The sequence below is a fragment of the Salmo salar genome, chromosome ssa20 (genome assembly GCF_905237065.1).
Source record: "Salmo salar chromosome ssa20, Ssal_v3.1, whole genome shotgun sequence".
Taxonomy (NCBI): domain Eukaryota; kingdom Metazoa; phylum Chordata; class Actinopteri; order Salmoniformes; family Salmonidae; genus Salmo; species Salmo salar.
The window spans coordinates 10,879,611-10,901,769 of NC_059461.1; the positions used below are offsets into that span (position 1 = coordinate 10,879,611).

General features: G+C 41.2%; 1 protein-coding gene across 4 annotated transcripts in view; it reads right to left on the reverse strand.

Moving 5' to 3' along the window:
* The window catches only part of LOC106580141 (EGF-like repeat and discoidin I-like domain-containing protein 3), a 304,272-nt gene that overhangs the window by 63,507 nt on the left and 218,606 nt on the right, over positions 1 to 22,159 (reverse strand). For all 4 annotated transcript variants that reach the window (XM_014160860.2, XM_014160861.2, XM_014160859.2 and 1 more), the window contains 2 exons: positions 20,424 to 20,568; positions 19,974 to 20,158 (listed from right to left, as the gene is read on the reverse strand). In XM_014160860.2, coding sequence (XP_014016335.2) covers positions 19,974 to 20,158; positions 20,424 to 20,568 — 330 coding nt within the window. The remainder of the gene's footprint in view (positions 1 to 19,973; positions 20,159 to 20,423; positions 20,569 to 22,159) is intronic.

Genomic DNA, 22,159 nt, shown 5'->3' on the forward strand with positions numbered 1-22,159 from the left:
GGGCTATCTGTTGTGAGGGCTGATGTGAGAGCTGTTGTGATACATTCTTTAGGTTAATCTGTTCATATGCAAATTAGGGGCCACTTATAGCCACACCCCTAACACCTTTAAGGGGAAAGACGGGAACGTTAACCGATAAATAAAAAGTTAATGTTCATTTTATCACAACTAATACAGAACCAAGCAATAAAATTGGCATACAGATTATCTGCTTAGTCAACACTCAATAGTCTTCCCTGTGGCTTGGTTGGTAGAGCATGGTGTTTGCAACGCCAGCATGGTGTGTGCAACGCCAGGGTTGTGGGTTCGATTCCTACGGGGGCCAGTACAATTGATTTTTTTTTTAAATAAAAAATGCATGAAATGAAATGTATGCATTCACTACTGTAAGTTGCTTTGGATAAGAGCGTCTGCTAAATGACTCAAATGTACATCTACAACATAGCTGCAGTCAACACAATCACAGAAAGACAAGCAATAAAATGTGATGATCTAGTTTCGTTGATGGAGTTTAAACACTCGATCGATGTATATATCATAGAAGAGTGTAATTGTTTTTAGGCCAGCTGTTTTTAGTCAAGATGTTTGTGTTTTTAATGTAATATGAAATTGTTGTACTGTATGTGTGTTTATAGTTTTGTTTAATGTTGTGTTAGTGTATGTAAGTTGTTTTGTCTGAAACATTGTTCCCCCTGCTGCTATTGGACCAGGTCTCTCTTGGAAAAGAGATGTTATCTCAATGAGAAAAACCTGTATAAATAAAGGTAAAATAAAAATAAAAAAATAGGACAGACATACTTGAATCGAGCAATCACACAAGAGAACCATACAAGAAGCACAAATGGGCTACAGAAACACCACTATCAACCATGCTGCAGTGCTCCAGATGTCAAAGTCAGACTGAAACCTACATTGAACCAACACAACCCCCTATTCTTAACATAACCACACCAAGCCAAGCATAACTGACTCCAACCACACATGATCATCTTTTCCTCTTTTTAATAATTTTGTATTTTGTTTTTGCTGTTTATCCAACTTAACTTCTATTTAAGATAGATACTAGCCTACTTTACATTTACTTAACTTACTATAAATATCTTAAACATGCTTTGTATCCCATTTAGTACCTAACTGTATGATATTTAAAGCTGCAATATGTAACTTTTTGGCGATCCAACCAAATTCACATAGAAATGTGAGATATAGATATGTCATTCTCATGGAAAGCAAGTCTAAGAAGCGGCATACCTTTTCTATGTGTGATATTTCTATGCACCCCATGCTTATGTTTCGTCTTCGTGTTTTTTTTTACTTTCGTTTTTGTACAACAGCTTCAAACAGCTGAAAATACAATATTGTTGGATATTGAAAATATATTTCACAGGGATTTAGATGGTACAATGATTCTCTGGATGGTATATATCCTCCACCCATTGCTTGTTTTGTCACATAAACTGAAATTAGGCAAGGCAGAACCCAATGCTCCCCAGCAGCTCTGAAGCCACATCCATCTTCACCAGAGACCTGACTCCCTGGTCCTAAGGAGAAGCAAGGACCACAGCCCATCGCTAAGATTCCTTCTGACCCCTTAGAGGGAATAACAGCACCGTTCTCCCCAGCATTCCTCAAGCCACTTTACACCTTCTCCACAAAGACCTTCCTCCCAGGTTGCAAGGTAGAGGGATTCAGGCCACAACCCATCCCTAAGACCACCCTACAGCAGATACAAACCCCATGGGCACCAACAAAATGCCCAGACGTCCCTCTTCTTCCCTGGTCACAAGAAAGAGGCAGCGCCACAGCCACACCCCTCTGAGATCCTATTGGGATCACCACAATGCAGTCACAACCCACTACCTGATGGGTTAACTCCAGAGGAACACAACTTCCAGTGCCAAGTGAGTAAGGGAGAGATCCATAGGAACTCTGTGCTGCTGTTCCGTGGTCTCGTATCTCCTTGAGAAGTATCAGTGTTGGTGCCAGACAAACAACTGGGACGGCGGCAGGGGCAAGTGGGCACTGCCAAACAACGTTAAGAACTTTATCCTGAACATGTGCCCAGAGGTTCCCTAAGATGCTGCAGGGAAATGTGATAGGTCACTATGCACTCATTAAGAGGAAAATTCAAGACATTCGGAGGTGTCAAAGGAATGCCATGTCTGGAGTGACAGGGGCTTTCCTGAAGAAATGAATGGCGACCCAGAATAGAACAATATAGACTGATGAAGAGAAGAAAAAAGAAACACGTGCACTAATCCAGTTTCTGTACTGTTTGGCAGTCTACTGAAAAATAAAATGGTTGACTGAATGAAAACATAATTTTCAGCTTTTGTTAGTGTGTTTTTTGCAGCATTATTATCTAATTTCAACTACTATCAATGTAGAACATCCAACAATGGTATTAGGAGAGTCAATGAATGTTAAACATTTGCATCATCATCGTAGAGTAGGTAGTTCACATGGGAAAACAATGGAACTAGGCTACAGCGAACTAACTCCTTAGCTACAGGAAGGGCGATTTGAAAGTCACAAGGTAAGTCAACCATCTGGCTCACCCATACCATACACAACATTTGTTTGGCATGTTTGGTCTCCTGAAGATAAAAACACACACAGTGCCAGTCAAAATGTTGGACACCTACTCATTCAAGGGTTTTTCATTATTTTTACTATTTTCTACATTGTAAAATAATAGTGAAGACATCAAAACTATGAAATAACACATATGGAATCATGTAGTAACCAAACAAGTGTTAACCAAATGAAAATATATTTTATATTTGAGAATACTCAAAGTAGCCACCCTTTGCCTTGATGACAGCTTTGCACACTATTGGCATTATCTCAACCAGCTTCATGAGGTAGTCAACTGGAATGCATTTCAATTTACAGGTTTGCCTTGTTAGATTTATTTCATTCTTAATGCGTTTGAGCTAATCAGAAGACAGCCCTATTTGGTAAAAGACCAAGTACAAAAAAATAAAAATAAAAAAATTAAATGTATGCATTCACTACTGTAAGTCGCTCTGGATAAGAGCATCTGCTAAATGACTAAAATGTAAATGTAAAATATTATGGCAAGAACAGCTCACATAAGCAAAGAGAAATGACAGTCCATCATTACTTTAAGACATGAAGGTCAGTCAATCCAGAAATTGTAAAGAACATTGAAAGTTTCTTCAAGTGCAGTCACAAAAACCATCAAGCGTTATGATGAAACTGGCTTTCATGAGGACCGCCACAGGAAAAGAAGACCCAGAGTTACCCCTGCTGCAGAGGATAAGTTCATTAGAGTTACCAGCCACAGATATTGCAGCCCAAATAAATGTTTCAGAGTTCCAGTAACAGACACATCTCAACATCAACTGTTCAGAGGAGACTTCATGAATCGGGCCATCATGGTCGAATTGCTGCAAAGAAACCACTACTAAAGGACACCAATAATAAGAAGAGACTTGCTTGGGCCAAGAAACATGAGCAATGGACATTAGACCGGTGGAAAACTGTCCTTTGGTCTGATGAGTCCAAATCTGAGATTTTTGGTTCCATCCGCTGTGTCTTTGTGAGACGCAGAGTAGGTGAACTGATGATCTCCGCATGTGTGGAGGAGGTGGTGTGATGGCATGGGGTTGCTTTGCTGGTGACACTGATTTATTTAGAGTTCAAGGCACACTAAACCAGCATGGCTACCACAACATTCAGCAGTGATATGTCATCCCATCTGGTTTGCGCTTAGTGGGACTATCATTTGTTTTTTAACCTGTTGGGGCTAGGGGGCAGTATTTGCACGGCCGGATAAACCCGATTTAAACCTTTTACTACTCTTGCCCAGAAACAAGAATATGCATATAATTAGTAGATTTGGATAGAAAACACACAAAAGTTTCTAAAACTGTTTGAATGGTGTCTGTGAGTATAACAGAACTCATATGGCAGGCCATAACCTGAGAAGATTCCATACAGGAAGTGCCCTGTCTGACAATTTGTTGTCCTTCTGTTGCATCTCTATCGACAATACAGCATCTGTGCTGTAACGTGACACTTTCTAAGGCTCCCATTGGCTCTCTAAAGCTGCCAGAAAGTGGAATGGGGTGTCTGCTGTCTCTGGGCAAAGTACAAAAGCTCTGTTTGTGAGTGGTCAGCCTGGGGACAGTGAGACTGAGATGCAAGTTCACGAGAATTCTAAAAAAAATTCTTTCAGCCTTTGAATGAATACAACATTGCCCAGTTGGAATATTATCTCTATTTTACGAGAAAAATAGCATAAAAATTGATTTTAAACAGTGTTTGACATGCTTCTAAGTACGGTAATGGAATATTTTGAATTTTTTTGGCACGAACTGCGCTCGCGCTTCATCCTTCGGATAGTGACCTGAACGCACAAACAAAACGGAGCTATTTGAATATAACTATGGATTATTTGGAACCAAAACAACATTTGTTGTTGAAGTAGAAGTCCTGGGAGTGCATTCTGACGAAGAACAGCAAAGGTAATCCAATTTTTCTAATAGTAATTCTGAGTTTAGTGAGTCCCAAACTTGGTAGGTGTCAAAATAGCTAGCCGTGATGGCCGAGCTATGTACTCAGAATATTGCAAAATGTGCTTTCGCCGAAAAGCTATTTTAAAATCTGACACCGCGATTGCATAAAGGAGTTCTGTATCTATAATTCTTAAAATAATCGTTATGTATTTTGTGAACGTTTATCATGAGTAATTTAGTAAATTCACCGGAAGTTTTCGGTGGGTATGCTAGTTCTGAACATCACATGCTAATGTAAAAAGCTGTTTTTTGATATAAATATGAACTTTATTGAACAAAACATGCATGTATTGTATAACATAATGTCCTAGGAGTGTCATCTGATGAAGATCATCAAAGGTTAGTGCTGCATTTAGCTCTGGTTTTGGTTTTTGTGACATATGCTTGCTTTGAAAATGGCTGTGTAATTAGTTTTGGCAGGGTACTCTCCTGACATAATCTGATGTTTTGCTTTCGCTGTAAAGCCTTTTTGAAATCGGACAATGTGGTTAGATTAACGAGAGTCTTGTCTTTAAAATGGTGTAAAATAGTCATATGTTTGAGAAATTGAAGTTATAGCAATTTTGAGGTATTTGTATTTTGCGCCACGCGATTCCACTGGCTGTTGACTAGGGTGGGACCTAGCCCAGGGAAGTTAACCTGTTGGGGATAGGGGGCAGTATTTACACGGCCGGATAAAAAACGTACCCGATTTAATCTGGTTACTACTCCTGCCCAGTAACTAGAATATGCATATAATTATTGGCTTTGGATAGAAAACACCCTAACGTTTCTAAAACTGTTTGAATGGTGTCTGTGAGTATAACAGAACTCATATGGCAGGCAAAAACCTGAGAAGATTCCTTACAGGAAGTGGCCTGTCTGACAAGTTCTTGTTCATCTTGGCTCTGTTTATTGAAGACTGAGGATCTTTGCTGTAACGTGATACTTCCTACGGCTCCCATAGGCTCTCAGAACCCGGGAAAAAGCTGAATGATATCGAGGCAGCCCCTGGCTGAAACACATTAGCGCGTTTGGATAGTGGCCTGTCAGAGGACCATCAGACTGGGGCTCGTGCACGAGGGCACGAGATGTTTTTATTTTCTCTCTCTTTGAACGTAAACACGCTTCCCCGGTCGGAATATTATCGCTTTTTTACGAGAAAAATTACATAAAAATTGATTTTAAACAGCGGTTGACATGCTTCGAAGTACGGTAATGGAATATTTTGAATTTTTTTGTCACGAAATGCGTCGTGCTCGTCACCCTTCTTTACCATTCGGATAGTGTCTTGAACGCACAAACAAAACGCCGCTATTTGGATATAACTATGGATTATTTGGGACCAAACCAACATTTGTTATTGAAGTAGAAGTCCTGGGAGTGCATTCTGACGAAGAACAGCAAAGGTAATAACATTTTTCTTATAGTAAATCTGACTTTGGTGAGTGCTAAACTTGCTGGGTGTCAAAATAGCTAGCCCTGTGATGCCGGGCTATCTACTGAGAATATTGCAAAATGTGCTTTCACCAAAAAGCTATTTTAAAATCGGACATAGCGAGTGCATAGAGGAGTTCTGTATCTATAATTCTTAAAATAATTATGTTTTTTGTGAACGTTTATCGTGAGTAATTTAGTAAATTCACCGGAAGTGTTCGGTGGGAATGCTAGTCACATGCTAGTCACATGCTAATGTAAAAAGCTGGTTTTTGATATAAATATGAACTTGATTGAACAAAACATGCATGTATTTTATAACATGTCCTAGGGGTGTCATCTGATGAAGATCATCAAAAGGTTAGTGCTGCATTTAGCTGTGGTTTGGGTTTATGTGACATTATATGCTAGCTTGAAAAATGGGTGTCTGATTATTTCTGGCTGGGTACTCTGCTGACATAATCTAATGTTTTGCTTTCGTTGTAAAGCCTTTTTGAAATCGGACAGTGTGGTTAGATTAACGAGAGTCTTGTCTTTAAAATGGTGTAAAATAGTCATATGTTTGAGAAATTGAAGTAATAGCATTTCTAAGGTATTTGAATATCACGCCACGGGATTACACTGGCTGTTGAGTGGGTGGGACGCAAGCGTCCCACCTAGCCCATAGATGTTAACAGGAAAATGACCCAAAACACCTCCAGGCTGTATAAGGGCTATTTGACCAAGAAGGAGAGTGATGGAGTGCTGCATCAGATGACCTGGCCTCCACAATCACCCGACGTCAGAGTGAAAGAAAAGCAGAAAAGCAGCCAACAAGAACTCAGCAGATGTAGGAACTCCTTCAAGACTGTTAGAATAGCATTCCTCATGAAGCTGGTTGAGAGATTTCCAAGAGTGTGCAAAGCTGTCGTCAAGGCAAAGGGTGGCTACTTTTCAGAGTTTTTATGTCTTCACTACTATTCTACAATGTAGAAAATAGTAAAAATAAAGAAAAACCCTTGAATGAGTAGGTGTGTCCAAACTTTAGACTGGTACTGTAGGTCACAATATCAAAATTTCGTTACAATGACTGGTTCGTTAGTGAGATGAGAGCAGGTTCAGTCTCTTGCCAGACAAAATCTACTCTGGCGTGTTTGCACTCAGTAAAGTATATATTTTTTGCTGCTCCTGCACTGCAGTTGTGTTGAGTCATTTGAATAACTTAATTTGTCATTAAGTCTGATTAATTCCGTTAATCTATGAAGTTTAAAGTCATCCAGTAATGTCACTGGGAATCAATTACTCACCATGACAACTGGTGCAGAAAAGACACTGAACTGTCAATACCAGGCATCAACACGCATATGTACATCCATTCATTCACATATTCATACACTATACTACACACACAAACACATCACTGTTCCCATACGTACATCAATACTTCCTATAACATACACGCTAATGTGAGTTGAAAACATCAATGTTTCCATTTCTTTTCCTTGCTAAAGGTCTAGTAAGTCATTGATTTTACGGCTTCCTCCATTGCCTTTCCCTGCTCCTGTAGGCACAGCATGTAACATCAAACGACAAATTTCCATCTATCCACAGCAATAAATTCAACTGAGCTTCATGGTCTGTCTGGGGCCAGTCTAACTACTTGTCTTGTCTCCTGCCCTGGAACTTTTCATTATCATAAGTTGACTATGGCACTACAATACAATAAGGAGAGAATTGAGACATTACATTTACATTTTACATTTAAGTAATTTAGCAGACGCTCTTATCCAGAGCGACTTACAAATTGGTGCATTCACCTTATGATAACCAGTGGAACAACCACTTTACAATAATGCATCTAAATCTTTTAAGGGGGGGGGAGAAGGATTACTTTATCCTATCCCAGGTATTCCTTAAAGAGGTGGGGTTTCAGGTGTCTCCAGAAGGTGGTGATTGACTCCGCTGTCCTGGCGTCGTGAGGGAGCTTGTTCCACCATTGGGGTGCCAGAGCAGCGAACAGTTTTGACTGTGCTGAGCGGGAACTGTGCTTCCTCAGAGGTAGGGGGGCCAGCAGGCCAGAGGTGGATGAACGCAGTGCCCTTGTTTGGGTGTAGGGCCTGAGACATTGATTCTGTATGTGTGCCATTCAGACGGTAAATGGACAAGACAAAATATTTAAGTGCCTTTGAACAGGATATGGTAGTAGGGGCCAGGCACACCGGTTTGAGTGTGTCAAGAACAGTAACTCTACTAGGTTTTTCACGCTCAACAGTTTCCCATGTGTGTCAAGAATGGGTCCACCACCCAAATGACATCCAGCCATCTTGACTGTGGGAAGCATTGGAGTCAATATGGACCAACATCCCTTGTAGAGCCCATGTTCTGAGGACAAAAGGGGATGAAGCTCAATTTTGGGAAGGTGTTCCTAATGTTTTGTTTACTAAGTGTATAAGTGACAGTTGAGTGCTGAGTCTTTGCTTAATGCCCTGTCTGGAGTCATTGGAGACAATCAGTTACCTTAATGACTACAATTAGGATGACACATGGCTGAAGTGTGACAGCACCAGACTGCAGCCTGTGGTGGATATATAAAATAAGGATCTGCTGGAGTCCAAGTCAAACCTAGATTCTTTATTTCTAAGCTCAGAGAGAATAACAGTGTTACACAGCACAGTAGACAGTCTGAATTTCCTGTTCTTGGGTGGGACTTTATCTATACAAGGACGCAGGTGAAAGCTGGTTTGCAACACAGGATGATAGAACAGGAGATGATAATAGGACAGTTTCACAAGGTTTCACAAGGCTAGTCACATACTCAGTTATGTGGACACATACAATTAAAATGTCCTATTACAAGCCAAAGATAACAGGACTAGAGGAGGACAGAGTCACAGGCACAGCGCAAGAGTTGTGGGTGTTGCCTTCAGGAGTAGTTACGGAAAAGGTTTTTTGAATTTGGGTCATGAGGTTCTGATGGATAAGTTAGGAGGGACATGATGCTTGAAAAATGAAGTTGTGGGTACTATGCCGGCTCTGACACTCGTCAGACGTTGCAGGGCTTGCAAATTATCACGGATTACAAAAGGGAAACCCAGACACCAGCTGCCCAGTGACGTGAGCCTATCAGACAAGCTAAATTCCTTCTATGCTCGCTTTGTAGCAAGTAACACTGAACCATGCAAGAGAGCAGCAGCTGTTTCAGATGCCTCTGTGATCTTGCTCTCCGTAGCCAATAGAGTAAAACCTTTAAACAGATAAACATTCACAAGGCCGCGGGGCCAAACAGATTACCAGGACAGATTACTCAGCTCATGCGCTGACCAGCTGGCAACTGTCTTCACCAACATTTTCAACCTCTCTCTGACTCAGGCTGTAATACCTATATATTTCAAGCAGACCCCAAGAACGCCAAGGTAACATGTCTAAATAGCACTCACATCTGTAGCCATGAAATTTCATTGAAAGGCTGGTCATGACCATGGACCCACTCCAATTCACATACCACCCCACAGATGACACAATCTCTATTGCACTTCACTAAACACCTCCCTCTGCAGCTGAATCCGGGACTTTGTGTTAACAGGATTACAAGATTATGTTATATTAATGAACCAAATGGTTGTTTTATTTCATAGAGTTAACCTGTTGGGGTGTAGGGGGCAGTATTTTCACGGCCGGATGAAAAACATAGCCAATTTAAACAGGTTACAACTCTGTCCCAGAAACTAGAATATGCATATTATTAGTAGATTTGGATAGAAAACACTGAAGTTTCTAAAACTGTTTGAATGGTGTCTGAGTATAACAGAACTCATATGGCAGGCAAAAACCTGAGAAAAATCCAAGCAGGAAGTGGAAAGTCTGAGAATTGTAGTTCTTTTGATTCTCTATCGAAACTACAGTGTCTGTGGGGTGACGTTGCACTTCCTAAGGCTTCCATTGGCTGTCAACAGCCTTCAGAAAGTGGTTTGAGCATTCTCCTGTCACTGGGCAGATAATAGGACCTCAGTCACTGAGTGGACTGCCTGGAGACAAAGGGATTGGATATGCTCGGTCCCGTGAGCACGCCGTTCCTCCTTTTTCTTCTTGAATGAATATGCTATTGTCCGGTTGGAATATTATCGCAATTTTACGTAAAAAATACCATAAAGATTGATTTAAACAGCGTTTGACATGCTTCTAAGTACGGTAATGGAACATTTTGACTTTGTCTCTGGTACCGCTCTCTGGTACCGCGGTATATTATCGCAATTTTACGGAAAAAATACCATGTCTCCTTCCGGAGACACCTGAAACCCCACCTCTTTAAGGAATACCTGGGATAGGATTAAGTAATCCTTCTAACCCCCCCCCCCCCCACCCCAAAAAATATATAGATGTACTATTGTAAATTGGTTGTTCCACTGGATATCATAAGGTGAATGCACCAATTTGTAAGTCGCTCTGGATAAGAGCATCTGCTAAATGACGTAAATGTAAATGGTATGCCTTTGGATAGTGACCTGAACGCACAAACAAAACGGAGGTATTTGGACATAAATATGGATTATTTCGAACAAAAACAACATTTCTTGTGGAAGTAGCAGTCCTGGGAGTGCATTCTGACGAAGATCAGCAAAAGTAAGACAATATTTCTAATGCTAATTCTGAGTTTAGGTTGCCCCGAACTTGGTGGGTGTCTGTATAGCTTGCTGTGATGGCGAGCTATGTACTCAGAATATTGAAAAATGTGCTTTCTCCGTAAAGCTATTTTAAAATCTGACACAGCGGCTGCATCCAGGAGTAGTCTATCTATAATTCTTTAAATAATTGTTATATATTTTGTCAACGCTAGCGTCCCACGTAGCCCATAGAAGTTAACAGAAGATTATTTTGAAGCTTGGGCTGGCAACTGATTAAGTGATGGCTTGGTGATAAAAAGCCTACAGCTGGCATTCCATAGGTCAGATGTAGTGGGTGTAACCGAGATAGCCTGGCGGAAAAGAACAAAGGCCTCAGTATTCTTAATTATCCTGGCATCTGGGAGACAACACCAGAGGCAGATGACCACAGGATGAACCCAATCTATATGGGTGGGGGGGTTGAACCAGCTATGACTGAGAAATCTTGGTATCAGGTATATAAGTAATAGCATGGTCTGTAAAGGGCAGGCTCTCGGCCCAACATTGACGGTTTCATTATTGCAATAATTAATTGATTTTGAATAAAGAGAATTATTGGAAGAAATGACAGTCTCATTTGAATAGAATATTCCACCACAGCTTCTTGACAGGCCGCCCCCAGGTGGTGAGGGAAAGCAACAACATCTGCCACGCTGTCCCTCAACACGGGGGCCCCTCAGGTGTGCATGCTCAGTCCTCTCCTGTACTCCCTGTTCAACCACGACTGTGTGGACATGCATGACTCCAACACCATCATTAAATTTGCTGTCGACACAACGGTGGTTGGCCTGATCGCTGACAATGATGAGACAGCCCACAGTTGACATACATTTGCTTTACTCATTACATATGTATATACACTGTATTCTATTCTACTGTTTTTAGTCTATGCCACATAGCTCATCCTAACATTTATATATTCCTTAATTCCATTCTTTTACTTTTAGGTTGTGTGTATTGTTGTGAATTGTTAGATATTACTGCACTGTTGGAGCTAGAAACACAAGCATTTCGCTAGACCCACAATAACATTTGATTTGATTTGATTTTTGGGAGGAGGACAGTGACCTGGCAGTGTGGTGCCAGGACAACAACATCTCCCTCTATGTCAACAAGACAAAGGAGCTGATCGTGGTCTACAGGAAATGGATGGCCAAGCACGCCCCCATCCACATCGACGGAGATGTAGTGAAGAGGGTCAAGAGCTTCAAGTTCCTCAGTGTCCACATCACTAAGGAATTATCATGGTCGACACACACCAACAGTCGTAAAGGCGGCACGACAATGCCTCTTCCCCCTCAAGAGGCTGAAAATATTCGGCATGGGCCCTCAGATCCTCAAAAGTTCGACATCTGCATCTTGACTTGCTGCATCAACGCTTGGTATGGCAACTGCTTGGCATCCGCCTGCTAGGCGCTGTGGAGGGTTTGTGCGCGTACAGTCAAGTACATCACTGGGGCCGAACTCCCTGCCATGCAGGACCTTTATACTAGGCGGTGTCAGCCCTAAAAATGTTCAGACTCATAGACTGTTCTCTTTGTTACTGCATGTTAAGTGGTACCAATGCAGCAAGTCGAACCAACAGGACCCTGAACAGCTTCTTCCCCCAAGTCATAATACTAAGACTTAAATAGTTATTTCAGGTAGCTATTGGTTAACTACACTGAACAAAAATATTAACTGAACATGTAACAATTTGAAAGATTTTACTCAGTTACAGGAAATCAGCCAATTGAAATGAATTCATTAGGCACTACTCTATGGATTTCAAATGACTGGGAATACAGATATGAATCTGGTGGTCACAGATTGTTAAAAAAATGTAGGGGCTTGGGTCAGAAAAGCAGTAAGTATCTGGTGTGACCACGATTTGCCTCATGCAGCCCAACACATCTCCATCGAATATAGTTGATCAGGCTTTTGATTATGGCCTGTGAAATATTGTCCCACTCATCTTCAATGGCTGTGCCAAGTTGCTAGATATTGGCGGAAACTATCTATCCAGATCAGCACAAGCTTGCGCAATTGGTGACATGTCTGGAAATTTTCAGCTTCCAGGAATTGTATACAGATCCTTGCGACATGGGGCCATGCATTTTTATGCTGAAACATGAGGTGATGGCAGCGGATGATTGGCATGACAATGGGCTTCAGGATCTCGCCACAATATCTCTGTGCATTGAAATTGCCTTCAAAAAAATCAAATTGTGTTCGTTGTCCGAAGCTGATGCCTGCCCTTACTATAACCCCACCACCACCACCATAGGGCACTCTGTTTACAACATTGACGTCAGCAAACCGCCCACACACACACACGACACCAAACACGCCGTCTGACATCTGCCCGGTACAGTTGAAACAGTGAATCATCCATGAAGAACAAACATCTCCAGCGTGCCAGTGGCCATCAAAGGTGAGCATTTGTCCACTGAAGTTGGTTACGATGCTGAACTGTAGTCATGTCAAGACCCTGGTGAGGAAAACGAGCACACAGATGAGCTTCCTTGAGACAGTTTGTGCCAAAATGTTGCGGTTGTGCAAACCCACAGTTTCATCAGCTGTCCGGGTGGCTGGTCACAGACGATCCTACAGGTGAAGAAGCCAGATGTAGAGGTCCTGGGTTGGCGTGGTCCGACGTGGTCTGCGGTTGTGAGGCCGGTTAGACGTACTGTGAAATTATCTAAAATGAAGTGGCTTATGGTAGTGAAATTAACATTAAATTATCTAGCAACAGCTCTGGTGGACATACCTGCAGTCAGCATGGCAATTGTACACTCTCTCAATACTGTTGTGACAAAACTGTACATTTTAGAGTGTCCCCAGCACAAGTTCTCAAGCTTCTTGATGTGCCACACCTGACAGATGGATGGATAATCTTGGCAAAGGAGAAATACTAATTTTGTGCATACAGATATTTTCTGGGATCTTTTATTTCAGCTCATGAAATATAGGACCAACACTTTACATAGTTAAATATACTGAACAAAAATATCTCCATTGACCATTTTTTTAATAACTCTTTTGACTCATCAAATACACTGCTGCTACAGTTTATTGTCTATCCTGTTACCTAGTAACTTTATTCCAACCAACAGTATATGTACATACAGTTGAAGTCGGAAATTTACATACACTTAGGTTGGAGTCATTAAAACTCGTTTTTTAACCACTCCACAAGTTTCTTGCCAAATAGTTTTGGCAAGTCGGTTAGGACATCTACTTTGTTTACAGACAGATTATTTCACTTATAATTCACTGTATCACAACTCCAGTGGGTCAGAAGTTTACATACACTAAGTTGACTGTGCCTTTAAACAGCTTGGAAAATTCCAGAAAATGATGTCTTGGCTTTAGAAGCTTCTGATAGGCTAATTGACATAATTTGAGTCAATTGGAGGTGTACCTGTGGATGTATTTCAAGGCCTACCTTCAAACTCAGTGCCTCTTTGCTTGACATCTTGGGAAAATCAAAAGAAATCAGCAAAGACCTCAGAAAAAAAATTGTAGACCTCCACAAGTCTGGTTCATCCTTGGGAGCAATTTCCAAACGCCTGAAGGTACCACCTTCATCTGTACAAACAATAGTACGCAAGTATAAACACCATGGGACCACGCAGCCGTCATACCGCTCAGGAAGGAAACGCGTTCTGTCTACTAGAGATGAACGTACTTTGGTGTGAAAACTGCAAATCAATCTCAGGACAACAGCAAAGGACCTTGTGAAGATGCTGGAGGAAACAGGTACAAAACTATCTATATCCACAGTAAAACAAGTCCTTTATCCACAAAACCTGAAAGGCCTCTCAGCAAGGAAGAAGCCACTGCTCCAAAACCGCCATAAAAAAGCCAGACTACGGTTTGCAACTGCACATGGGAACAAAGAACGTATTTTTGGAGCAATGTCCTCTGATCTGATGAAACAAAAATAGAACTGTTTGGCCAAAATGACCATAGTTATGTTTGGAGGAAAAAGGGGAGGCTTGCAAGCCGAAGAACACCATCCCAACCATTGAGCACAGGGGTGGCAGCATCATGTTGTGGGGATGTTTTGATGCAGGAGGGACTGGTGCACTTCACAAAATAGATGGCATCATGAGGAAGGGAAAATGTGGATATACAGCGGGGGAAAAAAGTATTTGATCCCCTACTGATTTTGTATGTTTGCCCACTGACAAAGAAATTATCAGTCTATAATTTTAATGTTAGGATTATTTCAACAGTGAGAGACAGAAAAACAACAAAAATATTGAGAAGAACGCATGTCATAAATTGATTTGCATTTAATGAGGGAAATGCATATTTGACCCCCTCTCAATCAGAAAGATTTCTGTCTCCCAGGTGTCTTTTATATCCGGTTAACGAGCTGAGATTAGGAGCACACTCTTAAAGGGAGTGCTCCTAATCTCAGCTTGTTACCTGTATAAAATACACCTGTTCACAGAAGCAATCAATCAGATTCCAAACTCTCCACCATGGCCAAGACCAAAGAGCTCTCCAAGGATGTCAGGGACAAGATTGTAGACCTACACAAGGCTGGAATGGGCTACAAGACCATCGCCAAGCAGCTTGGTGAGATTTCAATGATTTCAAGGCAGCTGGGACCATAGTCACCAAGAAAACAATTAACACACTGGTAACACACTACGCCGTGAAGGACTGGAATCCTGCAGGTCCACTTGCTGAAGAATACATATACATGCCCGTCTGAAGTTTGCCAATGAACATCCGAATGATTCAGAGGACAACTGGTGAAAGTGTTGTGGTCAGATGAGAGGAAAATGGAGCTCTTTGGCATCAACTCAACTCGCCGTGTTTGGAGGAGGAGGAATGCTGCCTATGACCCCAAGAACACCATCTCCACCGTCAAACATGGAGGTGGAAACATTATGCTTTGGGGGTGTTTTTCTGCTAAGGGGACAGGACAACTTCACCGCATCATTTGACAGGGCCATGTACTCTCAAATCTTGGATGAGAACATCCTTCCCTCAGCCAGGGCATTGAAAATGGGTCGTGAATGGGTATTCCAGCATGACAATGACACAAAACACACGGCCAAGGCAACAAAGGAGTGGCTCAAGAAGAAGACCATTAAGGTCCTGGAGTGGCCTAGCCAATCTCCAGACCTTAATCCCATAGAATATCTGTGGAGGGAGCTGAAGGTTCGAGTTGCCAAACGTCAGCCTCGAAACCTTAATGACTTGGAGAAGATGTGCAAAGATGAGTGGGACAAAATCCCTCCTGAGATGTGTGCAAACATGGTGGCCAACTACAAGAAACGTCTGACCTCTGTGATTGCCAGCAAGGGTTTTGCCACCAAGTACTAAGTCATGTATTGCAGAGGGGTCAAATACTTATTTCCCTCATTAAAATTCAAATCAATTTAGAACATTTTTGACATGCGTTTTTCTGGATTTTTTTGTTGTTAGTCTGTCTGTTCATATAAACCTACCATTAAAATTATAGACTGATCATTTCTTTGTAAGTGGGCAAATGTACAAAATCAGCGGGGGATCAAATACTTTTCCCCCCCACTGTATAGAAGCAACATCTCAAGACAGAAAGTTCAAGCTTGGTCACAAATGGGTCTTCCAAATGGACAATGACCCCAAGCTTACATCCAAAGTTGTGGAAAAATGGCTTAAGGACAACAAATTCAAGGTATTGGAGTGGCCATCACAAAGCCCTGACCTCAATCCCATAGAAAATGTGTGGACAGAACTGAAAAAGCATGTGCGAGCAAGGAGGCCTACAAACCTGACTCAGTTACACCAGCTCTTTCAGGAGGAATGGGCCAAAATTCACCCAATTTATTGTGGGAAGATTCTGGAAGGCTACCCAAAATGTTTGACCCAAGTTAAACAATTTAAAGGCAATGCTACCAAATACTAATTGAGTGTATGTAAACTTCTGACACACTGGGAATGTGATGAATGAAATAAAACATTCTCTCTTATTATTCTGACATTTCACATTCTTAAAATGAAGTGGTGATCCGAACTGACCTAAGACAGGGAATTTGTATTAGGATTAAATGTCAGGAATTGTGAAAAACTGAGTTTAAATGTATTTGGCTTTGGTGTATGCAAACTTCTGACAACTATATCAACCTCAATTACCTCATACCTCTGCACATCGACTCGGTACCCAATGTATAGATGACCCTCGTGAAAATATATTCAAAGCATGTTCCACCAACATGTTTCTGTGCCAATGCACCAAACAACCTAGTAACAAATCATGTCGACTAAAGGCATTCAAATAAAATGGCTTGTTTGTTCAAAATCACAATAATAGACCGTGGCCATCTCAACAAACAGAAAATTCATCCCTGCCTACTAGGTCCGATCTCATTTTGTCAGCTGAGATTTTAGTTGAGCAGTCTCAAAGATATACATTTTTTCATGGTGCACAGGACACCCATCTGATTTGCGCCTGTCTCAGTGGACTAATCCATTGCTGAGTGGACTAACCCATATTCAGCAACCATCACTCCTGTATTCCAATGGCATGTTGTGATAACTAATCCAAGTTTATCATTTTAAAAGGCTAATTGATCATTAGAAAACCCTTTAGCAATTATATTAGCACAGCTGAAAACTGTTGTTCTGATTAAGAAGCAATACAACTGGCCTTCTTTAGAACTTCTTAGGGATAGCCCTCTTTTTTTCAATTTTCACTTAAAATGACATACCCAAATCTAACTGCCTGAAGCTCAAGCCCTGAAGCAAGGATATGAACATTCTTGGTACCATTTGAAAGGAAACACTTTGAAGTTTGTGGAAATGTGAATTGAATGTAGGAGAATATAACACAATAGATCTGGTAGAAGAAAATACAAAGGAAAAAACAACCATTTTTTGTATCACCATCTTTGAAATGCAACCAAAAGGTCCCAGTTCTAGCCACCACTCTGGTTGTAATTCTGATGGTGTCCACAATATGGCAGCAGTGTATGTGCAAAGTTTCAGATGGATAACTTGACGAATGAGCGAACTTCATGACAGTTAGTGTGAAGTCACCCAGGCACCTTTGGGCTAATCGTGACGGATACATTTGCATTCATATTCTATTTTTCTGCAAGAATATCGTCAAATCTCTATACTTGAATTTTGATTTAGTTTTTCCAGTATTAGTAGCCATATTACAAGTTCAACATTTGCAAAACAACCAGATTTTATATCTTCATAACTCTGAATATTCTTATAATTGTTGTCCAAAAGAAAAAGGCATGCTGTCGTACAAGGTTAGAAGCTACATTTTGCGACAGATACAGGGTTTCCAGATACTACCGTGAAGTCTAGCTCATTGGCTATCTAGCTAGCTTTACTTGACCCCGATTGGTGCTTATTTGACAAAGTTAGTCATTCAAGTGAAGACCGCCCGTGTCATTCGGCGTGCCATGAAGGCGTCGCTCTCTGACCAAATATGGTGTCCTATAGGATATACTACACCCCTAATGAAATAATGAAGTCTTGTTACCTTCTAGGATCTCTGAGGAATAGATACGAACGTGATTTGACTCGTTCAAACGACATTTAGGGTGACATTTTCACAGATTCCCTTCTTTGCAAATTAAACGAGTGGAAATACAAAATCAATTGTGCATGCTATATGGACCTTTTTAAGATATGAAAAAGGATTTTATCTAACAAAACGACACTTCATGTTATCTCTGGGACCCTTTGGATGTTAAACCAGAGGCAAGATTTCAGAATGTAAGTACACATTTCACCTTCAGAGGTGAATTTATCAATTAAGTAGATAATTAAGATAATTGGGCCTGATGTGACTGTTTTTAGTCTTTGCAGTAATAAAGGCTTTACTTTTCTGTTGTTGATTAGAACAGACTCTATGGTACACTTATCATTTATATAATGTTGTTTACACTGTTCCAAATGGTCAGATGTTTTTTTATATTGTAATCTTCTACAACTAAGTCAAATGTCTTCCATATTGGACTTCCCCTTTTCCTCCTGAGCAACTAGTAAACATTCCCCCATTTCAAATACATTTTTCACCGTAATATCCGGACTATTAAGCGCACCTGAATATAAGCTGCATCCACTGAATTAAAAAAAATATATATATTATTTTGAACATAAATAAGCCGCACATGTCTATGAGCCACAGGTGCCTACCGGTACATTGAAACAAATGAACTTTACACAGGCTTTAACGAAACACGGCTTGTAACAAAAATAAATAGGCTTTAACGAAACACGGCTTGTAACAAAAAAGAAAAAAATAGCAGTAAGCTTTAGTTGTCTTTTTGCAAACTGAGTCAATTCCTCACGCTGCTGTTTCCAACGTCTTATCATCGACTCATTAAGACCAAGCTCCCGTGCAGCAGCTCTATTTCCTTTTCCAACAGCCAGATCAATCGCCTTCAATATGAAAGCTGCATCATATGCATTTCTGTGTCTTTGCCATGATGAGGGTGACAAAATGACTACCGTAATCAGAATGATAGGAAGTTTGAGAGCGCTCGATTTAATCTAAACAGTAAACTAAAAAGTTCTTTGACCTTAACCCGTTCGGCAATTTCATTGGTCTAATGAAAGATTCATGCTGCCAAAAAACTGAGCACGTCACAGAATGTTTTTTTTTTTTTTTTAATTGAAAGCAGGAAAAATCCATATATTAGCCGCGTCATTGTTTAAGCCGCGAGGTTCAAAGCCTGGGAAAAAAGTTGCGGCTTATAGTCCGGAATTTACGGTACTACATGATTCCATATGTGAACATATGAATGAACATCCTATAACAACTGACAAAAACACTATTCTTTGGGTTTCAACGTGTAGCATATGTAAAACTTTATAGCCTACTTTTTAATAGTTTTTTAGGCTACTTTCCTAAAACAATAATTGTCTACCTCAAGGTTCAGCTGTCAGAGATTTGAGCACTCAATGTATGAGGGCATTGCATGCATAGGCCTATAGGCTTAGTTGTACACTGTATGATAATATATATACATATAAAAACAATAAGTTTGACAAACCTGTATTTTGGACCACTCCTCCCCCTAAGTAAATTGAAATCTGTCCCTTACTCATTGTGTATTTATTCCTTGAGTTCTTATTATTACTATATTTTTTCCTCTCGGCATTGTTTATGAAGCATGCGACAAATAAAACTGGATTTGATTTGATCCCTTCATGGACCAGAAGCACTGAATATATACAGTATGTCATAAGTTCCTTTATGCAAGTTTCTGCCCCAACAAATAAGTAATTCATTTGGGCCAGGAGTTTTTCATGACCATGTGGCTAGGCTATTACTACAGTCCTCTGTTTTTCCTGGTCATGTGGCCCAGGGAGAAACTCATGTTCCTATGTTTCCTTAGACAAGGGAAGAAGGGGGGTAGCCTCCTACCTGTAGCCACTGGGATTGGTCACTGTGTCCAGACGTCCAGGCATTGACCTTGCCCTGTTTGTCAAGACGGGCCTTGCCGGGCTCCCAGGTGAACATGTCCATGTTGAGTGTTCTGAAGAGGCTGGACGCTGTGACCTGGTAGTCCTGGATGTGGCCAGACTTCATCCCCATGGGCTCAGAGCAGCCTGGAGAAACAAACTAGTTACTGGACACAGTCCTTTTTACAAATGCAAAAAAAACTAAATACACCATTTTATTATATCAATGGTGCCCACTATTGTAATTATTGAGCAACGCAGAAACTGTCCTTCTGTCCTACTACCTAGATTCTGATCTAAAAGGCAACTTCTACCTACAGCTACATGGCGAGCCACCTGTTTGAACCACTAGTCATGATTGTGTTTGAACCCATAATGTCTACGGTCAAGACTTTATAGAACTGGGACCCACCTGTGAGCTCACAGCCGAGCAGCTCCATGCGCAGGGTGCAGTGTCTCCTACAGACCTGGGGGTAGATGCGCACATACTGTGCTTCAATGGGAGGGGTGAAGGAGTTGGCAGAGGGAGCATTGTTCTCCACATTTCCACGGAATATCTGAGTAGGGAAATTATATGAGAGACAAAGGGTTAAAAGGGGATTAGAAGGAGGGAGAAATTTGTTTATCTGTCAATGTAAGAGTCTCTGGCAGTGTCTCTAGTGTCTACTCGCCGCTCAACAAATTGTTGCCATTCAAGGTCAATTAGCTAGAATTATAAGAAAAATAAGCTGGTTATTTATAAGCAATTACGCTGTCATACCGTATAGACTTTAAAAAAAAATACCCCAGAAAGAACTTATATAGTGTTTCAAAAAGCCCTCTGAGGTAGAAGTCTTCACGGATCCACCTGTACGGATCCAGATTTCGAAATACACGTAGCAGCTATGTGTAATTTTAACTGACTTGTCCGAAGAACCCATTCAGATCAGAATGCAGCTGCTGCAGTAGAGAGAGAAATATATTGTATCATTTATGCTGCTATCCTTTGCTTTTCATGAGAGTGGCGCGTGTAGCTTTTTGTTGTTGTTGGCCAATCCTAAGTCAACAAAGCGGCAATAGGATACAGTAATGAGACTCCGTGTGGGACTAAAGTTAGGAGACATCTAATCAACGGAAGATGGAACAAAAATTATAGGCTACAATGACCAAGAGCCAACAGGTAAGCTGCTACTTTATATTTTGAATGGAGTTGTTCGTAATTGTAGGATGAGAAAGCGCATGCAGCCTCAATTAGCCTAGCAAGCTAGCTATCTTAACTAGCTTCTCCCAGTTTGATGCAGTCAAGACAGGCACCTACTACGTGATGATAACCCAGCTGTGGCAGCTATTAATCTACTATAGCGCGAGTCGGCTTGGTTGGTTGCTGTTCCCGTGTCACTCGCTCACACTCACAGTAGCCTACACACACAGCACAGCCCCTGCTAGAGCATCACCTCTCTTTTCCTCCTCTCCCTCGCGCATTATCAGCTCCGGTTTATAAAGTAGCTTAAAAATGGACTTTACTGCTGCTTCGCTCACTCGGATCAAACTGGGTCTGGATCTGATCAGGTATATATGGAACGGGTCTAGTTGTCCTCGGATCCGTCCGGATGGGAAAGCCCCAGGTTAATTTCGGAACGAGTCCAAAAACAGACCCGTTCCGAAATTAACCTGGGACTTTCCCATCCGGACGGATCCGAGGACAACTAGACTCTGAGGTGAAGGAGTGTTTGTGTGTGTTTGTTAGGAATGCAGCTGTCTCTAGATGAGTTCAGGACTCAAAAGGGTGGTCCCTACGGGTCAGAGCATCACTGAGTCTACGCTCTGGCTAGCACGCTCTTACAGTCAGAGCTACCTCTTAAAGATCTCAGGCAAGAAAATGAACAACTGCGTTTTGAGTTCAGTCTCTCATCCCAATGTTCTGCATGCTTCATTAGTTGTAGAGTTTTTAGAGTAACAACAAATCAGAGAATAAAACATGCTTTACAGACTTCAAGGCTTCAAATAGTATACAAAATCCATCTAAAAGTCATAAAAGAAGAGGGGAGTAAGTGTCAGGAAGATACTGTCAGTGTGAGCTGGCTCATTAAAAAGCCACCTCATCATGTCCTCCACTCTGCCCTTGACTTGGTGCGTGGCCTCCAGTTGCTGCGTCCGTGCGTGCAGGCG